The sequence below is a fragment of the Vidua macroura genome, chromosome 27, assembly GCF_024509145.1.
Source record: "Vidua macroura isolate BioBank_ID:100142 chromosome 27, ASM2450914v1, whole genome shotgun sequence".
NCBI classification, from domain to species: Eukaryota; Metazoa; Chordata; class Aves; order Passeriformes; family Viduidae; genus Vidua; species Vidua macroura.
In genome coordinates, this window is record NC_071597.1 from 2458204 (window position 1) to 2481965 (window position 23762).

Sequence of the window (23762 nt, forward strand, 5' to 3'; positions counted from 1 at the left end):
GGCGTTTAATTGGCATTATATGGCATTTATCTTGGCGTTCTTTGGCATGATTTTGGTATTATTTGGCATTATTTTGAATTTCTTTGGCATTATTTTTGGCATTAATTGGCATTATTTGGCATTAATTTTGATATTATTTTGGCATTATTTTGGCGCTATTTTGGCATTATTTGGCATTATTTGGCATTAATTGGCATTAATTGGCATTATTTGGCATTAATTGGCATTATTTGACATCATTTGGCATTATTTAGGCATTAAATTGGCATTATTTGGCATTATTTGGCATTATTTGGCATTATTTTGGCATTGCTTTTGTATTATTTGGCATTGTATTGGCATTGCTTTGGCATTATTTGGCATTATTTTGGCAACATGTGGCATTATTTCGGCATTATTTTCACATTATTTTTGCATTATTTCGCATTATTTTGTATTATTTGGTATTATTTTGGCATTATTTTCCCATTATTCCCATTATTTTCCACATTATTTGGCATTATTTCACATTATTTGGTATTATTTTTGGCAACATGTGGCTTTATTTCGGGCATTATTTTCACGTTATTTCTCATTATTTCGCATTATTTCCCATTATTTCCCATTATTTTGCATTATTTCGTATTATTTGGTATTATTTTGGCAATATGTGGCTTTATTTCGGCATTATTTCCCATTATTTCCCATTATTTCCATTATTTGGGCATTATTTTCACATTATTTGCATTATTTGGCATATTTCGGCAACATGTGGCTTTATTTTCCGATTATTTCCCATTATTTCCATTATTTTTCCCGTTTTTTCCCATTATTTCCCATTATTTCCCATTATTTTCCCATTATTTCCCATTATTTTCCCGTTTTTTTCCCGTTTTTTTCCCCGTTTTTTTTCCGCGGTGTTTTTTCCGCTTTTTCCGCGGCTCCCGAGCGCTTTTTTTATTTTTTTTGTTTTGCCGAGCGCTCGGGGGTCAAAAAGTTGAGGGTCAAAAGTTGAGGGCGGGCGAGGATCGGGGCGGGGTTTTGGGGGGTGGGAAAAGGAGAAAAAAATGGGAAAAAAAATGGGAAAAAAATCCCAAATCCGAGAAAAGGAGAGCGAGGGGAGGAAAAAAATCCCAAACCCCGAAGGATTTTCAACAGGAAAAGGAATTTTTGAAAGGAATTTTTGATAAGGGGAAGCGAGGGGGGGAAAAATTGGAATTAAAATTAAAAAGAAAAAAGGAAAATAAGAGGAAAATAATAATAAAAATAATCATAAAAAAATGAGAATGAAAATAAAAAATAAAAGTAAAATGAGAATAAAAATTAAAATGAAAATAAAAATTGAAATTGAAATTAAAATTAAATAAAAAATAAAATAAAATAAAATAAAATAAAATAAAATAAAATAAAATAAATAAAAATAAAAATAAAAAAATAAAAATATAAAAATGAAAATAAATAAAAATAAAAAATAAATAAAAATAAAAAATAAAAAATATAAGAATAAATAAATAAAAATAAAATTAAAAAGAAAAATAAAAATAAATAAAAATAGAAAATAAAAAATAAAAATAAAAATAAAAAAATAATAATAAAAAAATTAAAAAATTAAAAAAAATATAAAAACAAACCAGAATTATACATCTAAATACAATTTAAAAGAAATGGAATTTAAAAGAAATTGAAATTCAAGTGGAAATGAACGGCAGAGGATCCAAGCCCCGCGCAGCGCCCGCGGCCCCGCCCGCGGCCAGGCGGAGCGCGCGGAGCCTTCCCCGGGCGGCGCCTGGGAGGAGTCAGCGAGAGGCGGGGGAAAAAGGGAAAAAAAGGGAAAAAAATGGGGAAAAAGAAGGGAAAAAAAGGGGAAAAAGGGAAAAAAAGGGAAAAAAGGGGAAAAAGGGGGAAAAAGGGGGAAAAAAGGGAAGGGAAGGGAAGGGAAGGGAAGGGAAGGGAAGGGAAGGGAAGGGAAGGGAAGGGAAGGGAAGGGAAGGGAAGGGAAGGAAAGGAAAGGAAAGGAAAGGAAAGGAAAAGGAAAGGAAAGGAAAGGAAAGGAAAGGAAAAGGAAAGGAAAGAAGGAAAGGAAAAGGAAAGGAAAGGAAAGGAAAGGAAAGGAAAGGAAAGGAAAGGAAAGGAAAGGAAAGGAAAGGAAAGGAAAGGAAAGGAAAGGGAAAGGGAAAGGGAAAGGAAAAGGGAAAGGAAAAGGAAAAGGAAAAGGAAAACACGGCGGTCGCTGCAGATCTGGCTCGGAAACGCTCCCGAGCCCAGGGCGGGTCTCAAACGCGAACCCCAAAGCAAAGAGGGAAAAAACTGGGGAAAAACCTGAAAAACACTAAAAAAACCCGGAAAAAAAACTGGAAAAAAACCTGAAAAAAACCTGAAAAAACTTTAAAAAATCCCTGAATTCTATTCTATTCTATTCTATTCTATTCTATTCTATTCTATTCTATTCCATTTTCTATCTTATTTTATTTTATTTTTTTTATTTTCTTTTTAATTATTTTATTTTAAAATTATTTTATTTTATTCTACTACTTTTATATCCTTTTCATTGTATTTTAAAATTATTTTTTACATTCTATTCCATTCCATTCCATTTTATATTAGATTCTATGACATTCCATATATATATTTTTTTTTTTAATTTTAATTTTTTCCAAATGGATTCTTTCTGTCCCTGTTTGATTTCGCAGCCGGGACTGGGATCATTTGCACTCGGGGGCTCTCAGGAGCTGATCAATTCCCCCGGCACCCCCGAGCTGCTCCCGCGCTCCCGGACCCGATCCCGGCTCCCAAATTCCATTTCCCGGACCCGATCCCGGCTCCCAAATTCCATTTCCCGGACCCGATCCCGGCTCCCGAATTCCATTTCCCGGACCCGATCCCGGCTCCCAAATTCCATTTCCCGGACCCGATCCCGGCTCCCGAATTCCATTTCCCGGACCCGATCCCGGCTCCCAAATTCCATTTCCCGAACCCGATCCCGGCTCCCAAATTCCATTTCCCGGACCCGATCCCGGCTCCCAAATTCCATTTCCCGAACCCGATCCCGGCTCCCAAATTCCATTTCCCGGACCCGATCCCGGCTCCCAAATTCCATTTCCCGAACCCGATCCCGGCTCCCAAATTCCATTTCCCGGACCCGATCCCGGCTCCCGAATTCCATTTCCCGAACCCGATCCCGGCTCCCAAATTCCATTTCCCGAACCCGATCCCGGCTCCCGAATTCCATTTCCCGAACCCTCCCAAATTCCATTTTCCCGAACCCTCCCGGCTCCCAAATCTCCTTTTTCGAACCCTGGACAAACGGAATTAAAACCAAAAATATAGATAGATAAGATGGATAAAAATTTAAAAAAATCCTTGCGAATTTCTTCTCCTCACCCACTTTTCTTTTTAATATATTTATTTTTTACTTCTTTTCCTTTTCCTCTTCCTTTTCCTTTTCCTGTTTACATTTATATTTTTACATTTGTATTGTATTTTAATTTATTTTTTAAAATTTTATTTCTATTTCTATTTATTTTTTCTTTTTTTCAATTTCTATTTTTTTTAAATTTTAAACTTTATTTTAAATTTTCTATTTAATTTATTTTTATTTTATTTTTATTTTTATTTTTATTTTTATTTCTATTTTTATTTCTATTTTTATTTCTATTTTTCCTTTTATTTTTCCTTTTATTTCTATTTTTATTTTTATTTTTACTTTTACTTTTACTTTTATTTTTATTTTTATTTTTATTTTTCCTTTTATTTCTATTTTTCCTTTTATTTTTCCTTTTATTCTTATTTTTACTTTTACTTTTTACTTTTATTTCTTTATTTTCATTTTCATTTTTAATTCCACCCCCATCCCCATTCCCACATTCCCATTTTATTTTCACTTTAACCATTTTTTCACTTACTTCCTCATTTCCCAAACCCTATTTCCTTCCATTTCTTTTTTCCCCCTCCTCTCCGCCGCCTTCCCGACATTTCCCTCCCTCAGCCGCCCCTAACGAGGGCTCCTTTTCCCTCGGGGGGGGGGGAATATTAGAGCCCTGGGAAAGGCGCTCTGCAAATTCCATTTGCCGGGAGCTGCGAAATCCGCGAGAAAAACGCGCTTTGTTTCGCCTGATAAGGCCCGGCTTTAATTAATTGCCGTGAATTGCCTGGGAATTCCGAAAATCTCGCCGAGCCCGGCCCAATCCATCTCCTCGGCCTCGTAAATCCCGCGCTTATCTGCGCCCCGCACTCCTCCTACTCCGCCTTTACTCCGCACGTAGCGGCCGAGAAAAGCCCTTGTAAAAGCCACCGGGTAGCGTTGGGAGGCAATAAAAACAGCAAAAAAAAAAAATTAAATTAAAAAAACCCCCACCAAATCCATCTCCCCCTCGATATTTCTTTATTTCTCCGGGTGCCAGCGGCTCCTCCCCAATTTTGCCCCGCGATTTTCGCTCCCACGGCGGCGTTTAAATTTCAATTTAGGGCCGCCAGGGGAGGGGAGAGGAAATTAAAGTTATCAGCTGCGGCGATATTTCGGATTTATCTCCCCGGGCTCGCGGATTTTCTGGCATTTCTGTTTTTGGTTTTTTTTTTTTTTTTTTGTTGTTTTTTTTGTTTTGTTTTGTTTTGTTTTTTTTTCCCTATTATCGTTTTTTTAATTTTTTTTTTCCGCCCGACAATCGATTGAATACGCGTTTTAATCGCGATTTTCTTCCCCAATCGGCCCTTTATGGCCGTGTCGGAGCTGGTGGTAAAACCGGGGGTCAAAAGGGAATTTATGCGCATCCCGACCCTGCCCGCAGCTCCTCGCGTGCCAAAATATTCAATTCGCCCAAATATTTCCATTTTCGGAGCGTTATGATGAGTTTGGGGCGGACTGGGGAGGACGCGCCGGGGTTAAAATCGGAATTTTCCGCCTTGCAAAGCAGGTGTGGGCTCATCGCCACCTCTCCTTCCCTGCCTTAATCCACCTCGAGGTTTTTTTAGTTGTTCAAAGTTCTGCCCTGAAAAAAAAACCCCTCAGACCTCTGGTGGGAGAAATCCCACCCGAATTCCTGAAAAAATAATAAAAAAAAAAAAAAAAAAGAAAGAAAAAAAAAGAAAAAGAAAGGAAAAAAAAGAATCTCTGAGGAGGGGAGAGGCGAGTGGAAAAGGAGAATTAAAATTAAAAAAAAAAAATTAAATCCTCATCTTTAGAGAAAGGGGGAAGAACGGAGCGGGGAAAGCAGCTCGGGGCGGGTGAGAAAAGGAGAGTTAAAAAATTAAATAATTAAATCTTCATATTTGGAGAAAGGGGGAAGATCGGAGCGGGGAAAATACCTCGGGGCGGGTGAGAAAAGGAGAATTAAAAAATTAAAATAATTAAATCTTCATCTTTGGAAAAAGGGGGAAGATCGGAGCGGGGGAAAGCAGCTCGGGGCGGGTGAGAAAAGGAGAATTAAAAATTAAAATAATTAAATCTTCATATTTGGAGAAAGGGGGAAGATCGGAGCGGGGAAAGGACCTCGGGGCGGGTGAGAAAAGGAGAATTAAGAAATTAAAATAATTAAATCTTCATATTTGGAGAAAGGGGGAAGATCGGAGCGGGGACAAGACCTCGGGGCGGGTGGAAAAGGAGAAAAAAAAACCAAAAAAAATTAAAAATTCGGGGTGAAACGCGGGTCAGCGCGGCGGACACGCCTCGCTGTTTAACAAAGACTGCCAAAGTATGAGATTAATACCAAAACTTGCGTTTGGGTTTCCCAGCCCAAAATGCTCAGAAGGGCCTCGTGGCGCTGCCAGCGGCAGCTCCGGGGACAAAGCTGGGGCGAGCGGGGGAGGGGGAGCGGCCACCAGCAAATGACAACAAACCCCCCCCTCAAACAACAAAAAAAAATTAAAAAAAAAATCAAAATTAGGAGAAGAGAGAGAAAGAGACGGGGTGGGAAATGAAAATGAGGGGGTTTAAGGAGAATTAATTAATTCACCGCGCTGGGAAAGCGCCGCCATGGGCAGGGCAGGGGGCGAGCTGGGTTTTGTTTTTTGTTTATTTGGTTTTTTTTTTTTTTTGGGGGGGGGGGTTTCGCCTCTAAAACCTCCCTGAGGTTTTTAGGGGAGCGCCTTAAAACCCCCCCGGGGTTTCCTCCGAGGAAAAGGAGCCGCGTTTTGCCAAGGTAGGAACCGCTGCGGGCGCCGCACCTGGGCGGGCTGGGGGGGCCGGGGCCCCTTTTTGGGGTCACCCCGAGCGCGGGGGGAAGGCTGAGCTGGCAGGTGCCGCCAGATTTTGGGAAGGGGTTTGGGGACCCCCCCCCCCAATCCTAAAAAATGGGGCAGGCCGGGGGGGGGGGTCTGCCTGAGGTGGTTTTGAAATGGGGGGAGAAAAAAAAAAAAAAAAACCGCAAAAAAAAGAAAAATTCTGTGAGAAACTTCCGCGGGATGCCGAAGGTGAGGGAAGGGTGAAAATTTGGGATCAGAGGGGAGATTTCTTGGAGGTGTGGAGGGGGGAAAATAAATTCTGGTAGACGCTAGGGGTGCTGGTTGGCAAACCCCGGCCCTGCGGTGTCACCGCGGAGCGGAAAAAAAAAAAAAAAAAACCGAATTTTTTTTTTTTTTAAAGGGATATGGGAGGGGGTTAAAAATAGAGAATAAGGCCTGGTTGTTCCTAGCGCTGGGGCGGGAGAAAATGGATTAAAATAAATCACGGAGGAGGGGTCGGGCAGGAGGAATAAACTCGAAAAGAGATAAAGAGGGGATTAAAAAGAAATTAAAATTAAAAGGAGCCGTAACGGGGTTGGGTTCTGTTATTTTATGGCAGCGCTGTAGGTTTGGCTCCGCGCTTTTATGGGTTTATGGGTTTTTATAGGTTTAGGTTTTAGAGGGAAAGGTGAATTTTGAGGTGCTGCTGCTGCTGCGGGAGGTGGGAAATTCTGCTCGGTGCAAAAGATTTCGCTGCTTCTGCTGGAAATGTGTTTTTTTTTTTTGTTTTTTTTTTTTTTTAAGGCGTCTGAAAGGATTTTGGGGTTTTTTTCGATGCCCTTGGTTTGTTTCTTAAAGCGCCGCTCGTTTATTCTGCGTTTAGCTGGGAGTTTTTAAACAGGAAAAGCGATTATTCACCTCGAAGTGCCCGAAATCCAGAATGGGGAGAATTCGGGGGTTTTATTCTTGGCCAGACATTTTAATTTTTTTGGGTTTGTTTTTTTTTTTTTTGGGAAAATGCGGGAGTTCTGGGAATCTGCCGAATATACTGAGGGGAATTTTAAACGCAGCTTTTCCCTCTCGGCTGCGGCATTTAAATGCAATTAATTCGGGAGATACTTGACCTGAAAATGTTCTGCCTTTTGAAATACAGGGGAAAAAAAAAAAGGAAAAATAAAAAAAAAAAAGGGAGAGAGAGAGGGGGGAAAAAGAAGAATAAAAAAAAAAAGAGGAAAGAAAGGGGGGCTGCTCTACTTTTAATCTCTTGGGCAACTGTAATTTTAAACGAAATCTCAACATGATGCTACCCTCATTAGTTCCGAATGAAGGTTCATTACCTAGACAGTATGAATATTTTATTGCTTTATATCCCTTTTTTCGGAAATGAAACGCCTTTGATCTTTTTCTCGGGTTGTAAAAAGAATTGCCTGCCATTAAAAAAAAAAACCTGTCGTCCCATCTGCCTTTACATTCTGTATTTCTTTTCATCTGTTTATTTCTCTTTTTTTATTCTTTTTCCTTTTTTTCTATATATTTTTCCCCCTTTTTTTCTATATATTTCTTTCCTTTTTTCTATATATATATTTTTTTTAATAATTTCCCCCGCACACGCACGGCTAAACCCAAACCTTGGGTGACCTCCAAAAACGAAAAATGGGTGAAATCTTTGCGCTGCCCACCAGAAAATCACGACGGGACTTTCAGGGCGGGGTGGGGACGGAGCTTAGGGGGGGGATTTCCCTTTTCTAAGGCGGATTTTTGGGTTCGCGTCTCGCTGCGCGCCTGCACCTCCACGTTCCCCCCCAGGAACTGATTTTTACACCCCCAAAAACCCGTCCAAGGTGTGGAGACAAAGGTGGGGAAATCCCGATTTTCCTGCCCTGTGAGCTCTGCAGCCTCGCTGCTTTCATGAATCGCTTTTTCCCCCCCCTCCCCAGGGGGAATTTTCCCAGCCTGAGGCGAAGCCCCGGTTTCTCAAAACCCCAAAACTTTGCCCCAGAAGAGAATTGTGGCGGTAGGAGAAGATCTGAGACCGAGGAGGACGCAACTGTCTTCTATATGTACCCTGTAGATCCGAATTTGTGTAAAGGAAGTTGGGTCACAAATTCGTATCTAGGGGAATATGTAGTTGACACAAACACTACAAACCCAGGCGCCGTTAAACTCCCCCCCCCCAAAAAAAAAACAACCCTAAAAAATCCAAAATTAGAAGGGTGGAAAGGAGGGTTTAAACTGAAAATCGCTTCAGGGCTCCAAAGAAATCCTTGGGATTTGACCTTAGCTCAACTCCGGCGCTGCTGCCATAAAACTTTGTCACGGCTCCGAGATAAAACCGGAGCTGCCAGAGGGAATTTGGGGTTTTTGGGGATTTGGGGAGGGGGGGCGAGGTGGTCGCGGGCGTTGTTGCAGAGATTTCAGAGCGGGGGCTCTCCCGCCTTTGCTTTAATTTGTGTGGTGTCGGGATTTAAAAAAAAAGAAATAGAAATTCTCGATGCCGCCGCTCTCCTCCCGGCGCGTTCGGGGTCTGCCCGGAGGGTTTGGGGGGGGGGTTCTGGGGGGGGTTTCAAAAGCTCGCCGTGGCTTTCACAGCGCCTTTAGGGCGACAAGGGCGAGGCGAAGATGCATTGGGACCGGGGTTAATTGGCTTTTGTAATTGCTCATCGAGCGCCGGGCTCTGGCGCGGAGGACGGGCTGCTTCCCGGGCGGGCGGGGGGGGATTGGGGACGGCCGGTACCCCGAATTAGCCGCTGGATTCCTGATCGATCCCCGGGCAGCCCTATCCATCTCTGCCACGCTCCCGCATCACCTTTAGCCGCAGCCCCCGCTCGGGGGGTGGCGACCCGAGCTCGGGGGGTGGCGACCGCGGCTCAGCTGCGCTCGTTGGGGGCGTGGGGGGGGGTGGGGGTTCGCCGACCCCCTGACAAAAAAAAAAAATCATTTTTACCTCGCCTTCTAATGATTCTCTTTTTTGTCGGCTTTCTGAGGGGGGGGGTTCGCTGTCCCCACCGCCCTCCCCCGCGTGTCCCCGAGGCAAGGACACACCCCCCGAGGGGGTGTGGGCCAGCCCGGGGGTGTCGCTGCTCGCCCGCGGGCCGCTGCCGAGCCCGGGGCCGCCGGAGGGGCCGGAGGTGACCCCGGAGGTGACCGGGGGAGGCCGGAGGGGAGCGGACGCCCCCCGGGGATGCTGGGGGGCCCCGGGAGAGCCCGGGGCTGGGCAGGTTTCCTTATCCGGGGCTCGCCGTGGCCCTCGCCATTGGCCCGCGCTGTCACATGGACTCAACTTTGTTCACTTGACAGTAAGTAGGAGGGTTCCGCCAAACAGGAAAACGAGGAAAGGGAGGCGGGGGGGTCGGGGGGCACAGGAATAAATTTTAAGGAGAGAAAGAGACAGAGGGAGAGAGAGGGAGATACATATATATAGATATATAGACATATAGACATATATCTATATAGATATATAGATATATATCTATATAGATATATAGATATATAGGCATATAGATATATAGATATATAGATATATAGATATATAGGCATATAGGCATATAGGCATATAGATATATAGATATATAGGCATATAGGCATATAGATATATAGATATATATAATTTCCCCCCCCCCCCCCCCGCCCCGCGTGCGCTCGCAATTCTAAGACATTAATGGCCATGAGCTCGTTCCTGATCAACTCCAACTATGTGGACCCCAAGTTCCCACCGTGCGAAGAATATTCCCACAGCGATTACCTTCCCAATCACTCGCCGGAGTACTACGGCGGCCAGAGGCAGCGGGAGAACGCTTTCCAGCAGCACGGAGCCGCGTACGAGCCGCGGGCAGCCTGCAAGGAGCAGCTCTACGCGCCGTGCCGGAGCTCGGCGCCGGCCGGCGCTGCGCTGTCCGCCCGGGCTCACGTCCATCCTCCGGCCGGGCCGCGGAGCCGCCGGGCCGAGCCGCGGGCGGGCACCCCCGGCCCGCCGCCCTCGTGCAGCCAGAGCCCGGCCAAGCCGAGCCCGGGCGCGGAGCCCGTGGTTTACCCCTGGATGAAAAAAGTCCACGTCAGCTCGGGTAAGTGAGGGGGAAAGCCGCTTGGCTTCTTTTTTTTTTTTTTTTTTTTTTTTTCCTTTCCCGGAGTAGCACCTCGGAGTCTTGGAGGAATCTTCTTGTAAAAGGAGCGTTCGGCGGAGATTTACGAGCGCCCGTTTGCGGAGCGCTATAATTACATCCTCCATAAATTTTTATTGCTCTGCTTGGCCATGTGCCTTTGAAGTCTCTGTTACCATCCTCCTCCAGTTTCTTGCAGGCTACTTTTCTTTTTTTTTTTTTTTTTTTAACTTTTTTTTCCTCTTTTTTTTTTTTTTTTTTTTTTTTTTTTTCTCCCTACGGCTGTCGAATCTTCCTAAGTGAAGTTTTATGTTTTGGTAATTTGTATTTAAGTGGCGGATTGAGTTAAGTTTTACAGTTTTCCCCTCCCCTGCCCTCTCTCTCTCTTTTTTTTTTTTTCCCTCCCTTTTTTTTAACTCCTTTTTTTTCCCTCCTTTTTTCCTCCCTTTTAAAATTCTTTTTTCTCCCTCCTTTTTTTCCCCTCGCTATTTCCCCCCTTTTTTCCCCTCCCTTTTTTGCCCTTCCCCCCCTTTCCCCCCTCTTTTTTTCCCCCTCCCTTCCCCCCTTTTTTCCCTCTTTTTTTTTTTTTTCCCCTCCTTTTTTCCCCTTTTATTTATTTCCTTTTTTTTTTTTCCAATTTTTAAAGGGAGATATTTAACAAATCGCGGCTCCCCTTCTCGCCCGTTTTCCAGCGCGCAGGGGGAACTTTTGGGGACAATTCCGCGCTGCTCTCGCAGAGCTGCGAGTGCAAAAACGCGAATTTCCCCGCGCAGAGGGCACCGAAAACGCGGCCAGGCAAAAACCTCCAGCCAGGAACCCACGCCCAGCCATGAGGTGGAGATTTCCACATCGCTCCTGGGGGGATTTTTAGAAAGTTTCCCTTTTTATTTTCATTTTTTTTTAAAAAGCAAATCCCCCCCCTTCCAAAGAATGTGTGACGCGCTTTTGTTTTTTGTTTTTTGTTTTTTTTTTGGTTTTTTTTGTGATTTCTTGGGGGGGTGGGGAAAGAACCCATTAAAGGAACAGCTCGGTAATTCTGCTTTTCTTTTTATTTCCCTCCTCTTTTTATTTGTTTTCCCCCTTTTTTTTGTGTGTGTGTGTTAACCCCTCTTTTATTTTCTTTTTTTTTGTGTTTTCCTCTCGTTTTTTCCCTTTTTTGTGTGTTTTCACATTTTTCCCCCTTTTTGTGTTTTCACATATTTTTTCTTTTTTTTTGTGTGTGTGTTTTCACATTTTCCTCCATTTTTTTTGTGTTCTCACATCTTTTTTCCTTTCTTTTTTTTTTTTATTTTCACATATTTCCCCCCTTTTTTTTTGTGTGTGCTTTCACATCTTTTTTCCCTTTCTTTTTCCTCCCCCCTTTTTTTTGTGCTTTCACATTTTTACCCCCCTCTTTTTTTTGTGTGTTTTCACATCTTTTCCCTTCTCTATCGTGTTTTCACATCCCCTCCCCCTTTTTTTTGTATTTCCACATATTTCTCCCCCCTTTTTTTTGTACTTCCACCGATTTCCCCCCCTTTTTTTTGGGGTATTTTCGTGTATTTTCACCCCTTATTTTTGTATTCCCACATATTCCCCCCTTTTTATTTGTGTATTTCCACATCTCCCCCCCCATTTTTTTCCTATTTCCACATCTTCCCCCTTTTTTTTGTGCATTTTCCCCCCATTTTTTTTGTATTTTCACATATTTTTGTGTATTCCCACACCCTCCCCCCATTTTTTGATATTTCCACATCTTTCCCCTTTTTTTTTTTTGTATTTCCCCATATCCCCCCCCCATTTTTTGATACTTTCACATCTTTTTCCCCCTTTTTTTTATTTCCCCAAATCCCCCCATTTTTTGATATTTCCACATCTTTCCCCCCCATTTTTTTTTATTTCCCCATATCCCCCCCATTTTTTATCTCCCCCCCTTTGTTTTTTTGTATTTTCCCCATATTCCCCCATTTTTTATCTCCCCCCCCCTTTTTTTTGTATTTTCCCCATATTCCCCCCATTTTTTATCTCCCCCCCTTTTTTTTTTGTATTTTCCCCATATTCCCCCATTTTTTATCTCCCCCCCCTTTTTTTTGTATTTTCCCCATATTCCCCCCATTTTTTATCTTCCCCCTTTTTTTTTTGTATTTTCCCCATATTCCCCCATTTTTTATCTTCCCCCCTTTTTTTTGTATTTTCCCCATATCCCCCCCATTTTTTACCTTCCCCCCTTTTTTTTTTGTATTTTCCCCATATCCCCCCCCATTTTTTACCTTTCCCCCCCCTTTTTTTTGTATTTCCCATATCCCCCCCATTTTTATCTTTCCCTTTTTTTTGTATTCCCCATATCCCCCCCCATTTTTTTATCTTCCCCCCCTTTTTTTTGTATTTTCCCCATATTCCCCCATTTTTTATCTTCCCCCTTTTTTTTTTGTATTTTCCCCATATTCCCCCATTTTTTATCTTCCCCCTTTTTTTTTGTATTTTCCCCATATCCCCCCCATTTTTTACCTTCCCCCCTTTTTTTTTTGTATTTTCCCCATATCCCCCCCCATTTTTTACCTTTCCCCCCCCCTTTTTTTTGTATTTCCCCATATTCCCCCCCATTTTTATCTTTCCCTTTTTTTTGTATTCCCCATATCCCCCCCCATTTTTTTATTTTCCCCCCTTTTTTTTTGTATTTCCCCATACCCCCCCCCCATTTTTTTATTTTCACCCCTTTTTTTTTTGTATTTTCCCCATATTCCCCCATTTTTTATCTCCCCCCCCTTTTTTTTTGTATTCCCCATATCCCCCCCATTTTTTTATTTTCCCCCCTTTTTTTTTGTATTTCCCCATACCCCCCCCCCATTTTTTGCTATTTCCCCCCCTTTTTTTTTATTTCCCCATATCCCCCCCATTTTTTATCTTTCCCCCCCTTTTTTTTGTATTCCCCATATCCCCCCCCATTTTTATCTTTCCCTTTTTTTTTGTATTCCCCATATCCCCCCATTTTTTATCTCCCCCTTTTTTTTGTATTCCCCATATCCCCCCCCATTTTTATCTTCCCCTTTTTTTTGTATTCCCATACCCCCCCTCCCATTTTTTGCTCTTTCCCCATATTCCCACCCCCTTTTCTTTTTACCATTTTCACATCTTTTCCCCCTTTCTTTTCCTGGTTTTTTTTTTTTTTTTTCCCCTTTCTTTTCCCCTCCTGCCCCCCCCTCTCCCCGCAGTGAACCCCAGTTTCTGCGGAGGGGAGGCGAAGCGCTCCCGCACGGCGTACACGCGGCAGCAGGTGCTGGAGCTGGAGAAGGAGTTCCACTACAACCGGTACCTGACGCGGCGGCGCCGTGTGGAGATCGCGCACGCGCTGGGCCTCAGCGAGCGCCAGATCAAGATCTGGTTCCAGAACCGCCGCATGAAGTGGAAAAAGGATCACAAGTTACCCAACACCAAGATCCGCTCCTCCTCCTCCTCCTCATCATCCTCTTCCTCATCCTCATCCTCCTCCGGCTCCCTGCAGGCCCCGCAAGGAGGATCCCAAACGCAGATGGCGCAAGGAGGATCCCAACAGCAGATCCTACAGGGAGGATCCCAAATGCAGATCCCACAAGGAGGAGGATCCCAAAGTCACATCCCACAAAGATCCCAAAGGCAGATCCCACAAGGATCCCAAAGTCACATCCCACAAGGATCCCAAAGTCACATCCCGCAAGGATCTCAAGGTCAGATCCCACAAGAATCCCAAAGTCACCTCCTGCAAGGATCCCAAAGGCAGATCCCACAAGGATCCCAAGCTCAGATCCCACAAGGATCCCAAAGGCAGATCCCACAAGGATCCCAAAGGCAGATCCCACAAGGATCCCAAGCTCAGATCCCACAAGGATCCCAAGCTCAGATCCCACAAGGATCCCAAAGTCACCTCCTGCAAGGATCCCAAGCTCAGATGCCACAAGGAGCATCCCAAAGTCGATCCCACGGACCGGCCGCTGCCCTATAAGCGCCCCGATGGATGTGTGTGGGAACTGCTGCGCGTGCAGAGAGGGGAACGGGATCATTTTAGTTTTTACCATTTTTAATGATTATTTGAAGGGCGGGGAAAGGTGGGGCTGCTCTTCCTTACCCAGCGCCGAGAGCAGGTCACCTCCTCCTCCAGATCCCTGCAGGTCCCACAGCGAGGAGGATCCCAAATGGGATCCCACAGGGAGGAGGATCCCAAATGCAGATCCAACAGGGAGGAGGATCCCAAATGCAGATCTCTCAATGAGGAGGATCCCAAATGTGATCCCACAAGGAGGAGGATCCCAAATGCAGATCTCTCAATGAGGAGGATCCCAAATGTGATCCCACAAGGAGGAGGATCCCAAAGGCAGATCTCTCAATGAGGAGGATCCCAAATGTGATCCCACAAGGAGGAGGATCCCAAAGGCAGATCCAACGAGGAGGAGGATCCCAAACGCAGATCCTACAGGGAGCATCACAAACGCAGATCCTACCGGGAGGAGGATCCCAAATGCTGATCCCACAAGGAGGAGGATCCCAACCACAGATCCTACCGGGAGGATCCCAAATGCAAATCCCACAAGGAGGATCCAAAGGCAGATCCTACAAGGAAGAGGATCCCAAACTCGAATCCCACACGGGGATCCTGAAGTCAAATCCCTCATGGAGGATCCCGAACGCAGATCCCACAGGGAGGAGGATCCCACGAGGAGGAGGATACCAAAGGCAGATCTCACACGGAGGATCCCAAACTCAAATCCCACAAGGAGGAGGATCCCAAGGTCATATCCTACAAGGAGAAGGATCCCAAACACAGATCCCTCAAGGAGGATCCCAAATGCTGATCCCACAAGGAGGAGGATCCCAAAGTCACATCCCACAAGGAGGAGGATTCCAAACGCAGATCCTACAAGGAAGAGGATCCTAAAGGTCGATCCCACAAGGAGGATTCCAAACCCAGATCCCACAAGGAGGAGGATTCCAAACTCAAATATCACAAGGAGGAGGATCCCAAACCCAGATCTCTCAATGAAGAGGATCCCAAGCCCAGATCCCACAATGAGGAGGATCCCAAAGTCACATCCCACAAGGAGGAGGATCCCAAATGCAATCTCTCGATGAGGAGGATCCCAAATGCAAACCCCCAAGGAGGAGGATCCCAAAGTCACACCCCACAAGGAGGAGGATCCCAACTGCAGATCCTACAGGGACGAGGATCCCAAACGCAAATCCCACAAGGAGGGTACCAAAGTCACATCCCACGAGGAGGATCCCAAACCCAGATCCCTCAAGGAGGATCCCAAAGTCACATCCCACAAGAGGAGGATCCCAAACTCAAATCCCAAAAGGAGGAGGATTCCAAACGCAGATCCTACAAGGAGGAGGATCCCAAAGTCACATCCCACAAGGAGGAGGATCCCAACCACAGATCCTGCAAGGAGGATCCCAAACACAAACCCCACAAGGAGGATCCCAAAGTCCCGTCCTGCAAGGAGGAGGATCCCAACTGCAGATCCTACAGGGAGGATCCCAAATGCAGATCCCACAAGGAAGAGGATCCCAAATTCAAATCCCACAAGGAGGAGGAACCCAAATGCAGATCCCACAGGGAGGAGGATCCCAAAGTCACACCCCACAAGGAGGAGGATCCCAACCGCAGATCCCACAGGGAGGAGGATCCCAAATGCAAATCCCACAAGGAGGAGGATTCCAAACTCAAATCCCACAAGGAGGAAGATCCCAACCGCAGATCCTACAAGGCGGATCCCAAATGCAGATCCCACAAGGAGGAAGATCCCAAATGCGCGTGGTCGGGGCGTGAAGTCGTGCGCGTGCGGGGAGGGAAACGCGATCCTTTTTTATCATTTTTTATCATTTTTATCATTATTTTTATCATTTTTATCATTACTTTTATCATTTTTCACCCTGATCGGAAGGGCGGGGAGGGCGCGCTGCCGATTTCTGTCCAACCGTTGGAATTTGGGTCGTTTTTAATGCTCCGAACCGCGGGGAGAGCTCGTTACTGCTGCCCGGTAATTGGAATTGCCATCACTTCTAATGCTGACTTTGACCACGGGGGCAGACGGGGCGCTCGTTATTTCTGCCCAATAATTGGAATTTTGGTCATTTCTCCACCAATTTAATCACGGGGACAGGCGGGTGCTGGTTATTCCACCCAATAATTTGAATTTTTAACATTTTTTACGCCGATTTTAACCATGGGGGCAGACAGGTACTGGTTATTCCACCCAATAATTTGAATTTTTTAACATTTTTTTACGCCGATTTTAACCATGGGGACAGACAGGTACAGGTTATCCCACCCAATAACTTGAATTTTGATCATTTCTCCACCCATTTTAACCATGAGGACAGGCAAATCCTGGTTATCCCACCCAATAATTTGAATTTTTATAATTTTCACACCCATTTTAACCGTGAGCACAGGCCAATGATGGTTTTCCCACCCAATAATTTGAATTTTTACCATTTTCCCCCCGTTTTAACCGTGAGCACAGGCCAATGATGTTTTTTCCACCCAATAATTTGAATTTTTATAATTTTTTGCCCCAATTTTAACCATGAGGACAGGCAAATACTGATTATCCCACCCAATAATTTGAATTTTTATAATTTTCACACCAATTTTAACCACGAGCACAGGCCAATGATGGTTTTCCCACCCAATAATTTGAATTTTTATAATTTTCACACCCATTTTAACCACGAGCACAAGCCAATGCTGGTTTTCCCCACCCAATAATTTGAATTTTGACCGTTTTTTCCCCATTTTAACCGTGAGCACAGGCCAATATTGATTATCCCACCCAATAATTTGAATTTTTATAATTTTTACCCCCATTTTAACCGCGAGCACAGGCCAATATTGATTATCCCACCCAATAATTTGAATTTTTATAATTTTCACACCCGTTTTAACCATGAGCACAGGTCAATGATGGTTATCCCACCCAATAATTTGAATTTTTATAATTTTCACACCCATTTTAACCGCGAGCCCAGGCCAATGCTGGTTTTCCCACCCAATAATTTGAATTTTGACCGTTTTTCCCCGTTTTAACCGCGAGCCCAGGCCAATGCTGGTTTTCCCACCCAATAATTTGAATTTTGACCGTTTTTTACCCCCATTTTAACCATGAGCCCAGGCCAATGCTGGTTTTCCCACCCAATAATTTGAATTTTGACCGTTTTTCCCCGTTTTAACCGCGAGCCCAGGACCTTCGCTGGGCACAAAGCCGGGAGGAGAGGCTGGCCAGGGAATTTTTATTTTTTGGGGGATTTGGCTGCGCTGGGTCCTCGTTCCATCCCTGATCCCTTTATTTCTTTCTTTCTTTTTTTTCCTCTTTCCCCCCCCCTTTTAAAATATTTTTTAATTTTTTCTTGGTTTTTTTTTTTCCTTATTTTTCTTGGTTTTTCTTGATTTTTTTTTTCCCCTCCTTTATTTCTTTCTTTCTTTTTTTTCCTCTTTCCCCCCCCCTTTTAAAATATTTTTTAATTTTTTCTTGTTTTTTTTTTTTCCTTATTTTTCTTGGTTTTTCTTTATTTTTTTTTTCCCTCCTTTATTTCTTTCTTTTTTTCCCCCCTCTTTTCCCCCCCCTTTTAAAATATTTTTTAATTTTTTCTTGTTTTTTTTTCCTTATTTTTCTTTGTTTTTCTTGATTTTTTTTCCCCTCCTTTATTTCTTTCTTTTTTTTTTTCCTCTTTCCCCCCCCCTTTTAAAATATTTTTTAATTTTTTCTTGGTTTTTTTTTTCCTTATTTTTCTTGGTTTTTCTTGATTTTTTTTTTCCCTCCTTTATTTCTTTCTTTTTTTTTTTCCTCTTTTCCCCCCCTTTAAAAATATAATTTAATTTTCTCTTGGGTTTTTTTTTTTTCCCTTATTTTTCTTTGTTTTTCTTGATTTTTTCCCCTCCTTTATTTCTTTTTTTTCCCCTCTTTTCCCCCCTTTTTAAGTATTTTTAATTTTTTTTGTTGTTTTTTTTTTCCTTATTTTTCTTGGGTTTTTTTTCTTTTTTTCCCCTCCTTTATTTCTTTCTTTTTTTTTTTCCCCCTCTTTTTCCCCCCTTTTTAAATATTTTTAATTTTTTCTTGTTTTTTTCCCTTATTTTTCTTGTTTTTTCTTGTTTTTTTTCTTTTTTTTCCCTCTTTTATTTCTTTCCCCCCTCATTTTTTCTTTTTTTTTTTTTCCCTCTTTCCCCCCCTTTTTAAATATTTTTTAATTTTTTCTACTTTTCTTTTTCCTTATTTTTCCTTGTTTTTCTTGATCTTTTTTCCCCTCCTTTTTTTCTTCTCCCCCTCCTTTCTTCTCTTTTCCCCTTTTTTAAATATTTTTTAATTTTTTTCTCTTTTTTTCTTATTTTTCTTGTTTTTTTTTTAATTCTCCTTTATTTCTTTTTTTTTTTTCCCCTCTTTCCCCCCCCCCTTTTTAAATATTTTTAATTTTTCTTTTTTTTTCTTATTTTTCTTGGTTTTTTCTTTTTTCCCCCTCCTTTATTTCTTTTTTTTTTTCCCGTCTTTTCCCCCTTTTTAAGTATTTTTAATTTTTTTGTTGTTTTTTTTTCTTATTTTTCTTTGTTTTTCTTGTTGGTTTTTTTTTCTTTTTTCCTCCCCTTTCTCCCCCCCTTCTTTTAAACATTTTTTTCCTATTTCCCCCTTTTTTATTCTTTATTTTTCTTTGGGTTTTTTAATCTTTTTTCCCCTTTTCATCCATTTTTTCATTTTCTTTATCAATTTTCCTCTCTTTCCCCTTTCCCCCCATTATTTCCTTTTCCTCTTTATTTTAATTTTCCTTTATTTTTCCCCATTTTTTCCATTTTTTTCATCAATTTTCTCCCCTCTCCTCCTCCCCTTCCTCTCTTTTTTCCCAACCACGAAATTTCTGCCCCGCCGCCCCAAAGAAACCCCATTGGAGAAACAAAAAAAAAATTAAAAAAAACCCTAAAACTCAACAAATCACCCCAAAATCTCCTCCGGGGAGTTGGGAACTCTGCGATACCGAGTGGAAAAAAAATGTTAAAAAAATACAAAATTGGGTCAAGGAAGTGATGGAGAAAGAAATGAAAGAATGGAGAGGGATCCGAGCGTTTATTTTGGATTTATTTGGGATTTTTTTGGGGTTTTTTTGGTAAACCCAGCAGTTCATTGTGGGGGGGGGGAGGGAGAGGGGAACTGGGATGAACTGGGATGAACTGGGATGAACTGAGATGAACTGGGATGGAGCTGGGATGAACTGGGATGAACTGGGATGGAGCTGGGATGAACTGGGACGGAGCTGAGATGAACTGGGATGAACTGGGATGAACTGGGATGAACTGGGATGGAGCTGGGATGGAACTGGGATGAGCTGGGATGAACTGGGATGGAGCTGGGATGGAGCTGGGATGAACTGGGATGGAGCTGGGATGAACTGGGATGAGCTGGGATGGAGCTGGGATGAACTGGGATGGAGCTGGGATGAACTGGGATGAGCTGGGATGGAGCTGAGATGAACTGGGATGAGCTGGGATGAACTGGGATGAACTGGGATGAACTGAGATGGAGCTGGGATGAGCTGGGATGAACTGGGATGAACTGGGATGGAGCTGGGATGAACTGGGATGAACTGGGATGAACTGGGATGGAGCTGGGATGGAGCTGGGATGAGCTGGGATGGAACTGGGATGGAGCTGGGATGAGCTGGGATGAACTGGGATGAACTGGGATGAGCTGGGATGAACTGGGATGAACTGGGATGAATTGGGATGAACTGGGATGAACTGGGATGAGCTGGGATGAGCTGGGATGAACTGGGATGAACTGGGATGGACTGGGATGAACTGGGATGAGCTGGGATGAACTGGGATGAGCTGGGATGAGCTGGGATGAACTGGGATGAACTGAGATGAGCTGGGATGAACTGGGATGAGCTGGGATGGAGCTGGGATGAACTGGGATGAACTGGGATGAACTGGGATGAACTGGGATGAACTGGGAGCGCCCCCGAAGCTCCTCCTTGCCCCGATTTGGGGCGGAAAATGTGAATTTGGGGCTGGGGGGGGAGGGGTGGCCCCGACCTTCACCTCCCCCTCCCTCCTCCCTTTGTCCGGATTTACCTGAAAATCCCAAAAAAAAACCCCCAAACCACCACTAAAATAAATTTTCCATCGCCAATCTGCCCCTGTGTGCTTTTTTCCGGGGTGGGGGCCAGGCTGGATTTGGGTTATTTCTTGGGGAAAAATAAATTTATTTCTTCCAAGCCGCGATTTAATCCGTTTATTTCGATTTTTTGAATTCTTTTTTTCTCGGTTTTTTGGTGGTTGTCGTTGTCAGCCCGCAGCCCCCTAATGAAAACAAAAGATGTTTGAGCAGCTTTAAGTAGTGCTAAGCCTGGGATATTATGATTTATTTGTTCAAAACCCACATTAATTCTCTTTTTTTTTTTTTTTTTCCCAGCTCTAGACAAAACAGGGGCGCTCATTAACGCTCCGGAGATCTTTTTGCATTGCTTTATCTCTGTTTTTTTTATTTTTTTTTTTTTTAAATCCCTCCTTCTCGGCGGTAATTAATGCATTAATGAGTCTAATTTTGGCACAGATGTTTCTGGGTGGGATTTTTTTTTTTTTTTTGGTTTTTTTTTTTTTTTTTTTTTTTTTTTTTTTGGGTGTATTTTGATTTTCCAAAAGGAGCTCCTGCGATAGCTCATGGCCTGACAAGCAAATAGATAATCAAGAAGACAAATGGCTCCTTTTGTGAGCCGCAGCTCGTGTATTAATTTTCATTTTCTTTTCTTTTCTTTTTTTTTTTTTTTGGTAGGAAAGTAGCGAGAAAAAAAAAAAAAAGAGAGGGAAAAACAAAGAGAAAAAAAAGAGGAAAAAGAGGGAGAAACAAAGAGAAAAAAAAGAGGAAAAAGAGGGAGAAACAAAGAGAAAAAAAAGAGGAAAAAGAGGGAGAAACAAAGAGAAAAAAAAGAGGGAGAAACAAAGAGAAAAAAAAAAGAGGGAGAAACAAAGAGGAAAAAAAGAGGAAAAAAAGAGAGGGAAAAGCAAAGAGGAAAAGAAAAAGAGAAAAAAAAAAGAGAGAAAAGAGAGAGAGAAAGAGAGCAAAAAAAAGAGGAATAAAAGAAAAAAGAGAGGGGAGGAAAAATAGAGGAAAAAAGTGGGAAAAAATAGAGAGAAAAGAGAGGACAAAAAAGAGGAAAAAAGAGGGAAAAATAGAGGGGGAAAAGAGAGGAAAAAAAGAGAGGAAAAAGAGAGAAAAATAGTAAAAAAAAAAAGAGGAAAAAAAGAGAGAGGAAAAAAGAGAGAGAACAAAAAAGAGGAAAAAAAATAGAGAGAGAAAAAAGAGAAAAAAGAGAGAAAAACAAGAGAGAGAACAAAAAAGAGAAAAAAAAGAGAGAAAAAAAGAGGAAAAAAAAGAGAGAAAAAGGAGGAAAAAAGAGAGAAAAAAGAGAAAAAAAGAGAGAAAAAAAGAGAGAAAAAAGAGGAAAAAAGAGAGAAAAAAGAGAGGGAAAAAGAGAGAAAAAAAGAGAGAAAAAAGAGGAAAAAAAGACAGAAAAAAGATGAAAAAAAGACAGAAAAAAAGAGGAAAAAAGAGAGAAAAAAGAGGAAAAAAAGAGAGAAAAAAGAGGGAAAAAAGAGAGAAAAAAGAGAGGGGAAAAAAGAGAGAGAGAGAGAAAAAAGAGGAAACAAATTTTAAAAATAGAATTCAAAAAATAGGGGAAAAAAAAGAAAAAATGAGAGAGGAAAAATAGGAAAAAGAGGGGGAAAAATGGAAAAAAAAAGAAGAAAAAGAGAATTTAAAAATTTTAAAAAAGGAAAAAAAAAAAAATAAAAGAAGGGCGCGGTTGTGGGGCAGGAATGGGGAGGAAAAATCGGATTTTTGGGGTGATCCCCGGGGGGTGCGAGAGGCTGAGGGGAGAAGTTGGGGCTGGGAAGGGACGGAGGGGACGGAGATAAAAAACCCCAAAATGGGAATTTCGGCTCGGTGGGGACGAGGCGCAAGGGCCGCGTGAAGGGAGAGAGGGACTGGGAAGGGAAAGGCAGCGTGGGGGGGCGCGGAGCCCCGCGGAGAAAAACGGAACAGAAATCGAGAAATAACAGAACGAATAATAGAAATAGAAATAGAAATAGAAATTAAAAAAAATATATATAAAAAAAATTAAAATTAAAAAAAAATAAATAAAAATAAAAATAAAAATAAAAATAAAAATAAAAATAAAAATAAAAATAAAAATAAAAATAAAAATAAAAATAAAAATAAAAATAAAAATAGAAAATAAAAATTAAAATAAAAATAAATATAAATATAAATATAAATATAAATATAAATATAAATATAAATATAAATATAAATGTAAGTATAAATACAAGTATAAATATAAGTATAAAATATAAATATAGAAATAATAGAAATAGAAAAAGAAATAGAAATAGAAATGGAAATAGAAATTGAAATTGAAATAGAAATAGAAATAGAAAGAATAGAAATAGACATAATATAAATATCAATATCAATAGAAATATCAATAGAAATAGAAATAATAGAAATAGAAATAATAGAAATAGAAATAGAAATAGAAATAATAGAAATATAAATATATAAATAGAAATAATAGAAATAGAAATAGAAATAGAAATAGAAATAGAAATAGAAATAGAAATAGAAATAGAAATAGAAATGGAAATGGAAGTAGAAGTAGAAATAGAAATATAGAAATAGAAGTTGGAATAGAAAAGTAAAAGTAAAAATAAAAATTCAAATCTAAAAATCAAAAATTAAAGGTGAACATGAAAGTGAAAATGAAAATGAAAATGAAAATGAAAATTAAAATGAAAATTAAAATTAAAAATTAAATTAAAATTTAAATTTAAATTTGAAAAATAAAAAGAATATTTTTTAAGAAAAGGGGAAGGGGCTTTGCTGCTTTGTTCGATCTTCACGAATCCTCCAGAAACGCCAAAGCGGAGCCAAATTTGGCCCCGAGACAAAGGCAGGGGAGGTGCCAAAGCTCACCCCGCTCCTCGCGTGACTGCCACAGAACCCTGCTGGGGTTTTCCTTTAATTTAATTTCATTTTCCCCTTTTTCCTACTTTAAAACAAACAATATCCCCGCGGTCACATGGGCCAGGCTCCGCACGGTGCGATGTATAAAAAAAAAAAACGGGATTTATGGATTTATGGCCGGAATTTTGTTTCTTTCTGGCGGTTTTAGAGGTGGCGACAGCGGAATGGCGAGTTTTTATTTTGAATTTATTTCTTTTCTCGCGGGGGTCGGGATTTATTCTCGCTCCGGGAGGGTCTGGGGAGGTTCCTTTGCTCCTCGGCGCCTTTTGACTCCGCCGTTCCTCCCTTTGATCGGGAGCTCGGCTCAGGCTGTGATTTTCGAGAGGGGGGCTCTGAAGAACGGCCAAAAATGGGTGTTTTAAAGCAAAAAAAAAACCCAAAAAAACCAGAAAAAATATAAAAAAAGAGACATATGCTGGCAGGAATGCGGGGTCTGTGGGGGCACAGCCGGGCTGGGGGAGCGTGAATGGGGTGGGAAGGGGAGAAAAGGAGATTTCTATAGGACCTC

At 42.0% G+C, this 23762-nt stretch overlaps 2 protein-coding genes across 2 annotated transcripts in view; both read left to right on the plus strand.

Moving 5' to 3' along the window:
- The window catches only part of HOXB9 (homeobox B9), an 84113-nt gene that overhangs the window by 7931 nt on the left and 52420 nt on the right, over positions 1-23762 (plus strand).
- Positions 9317-14190, plus strand: HOXB4 (homeobox B4). The gene is given in 5 exon segments (XM_053999809.1): positions 9317-9343; positions 9345-9431; positions 9788-10196; positions 13424-13713; positions 14137-14190. Coding segments are annotated over 5 exon segments (867 nt in total).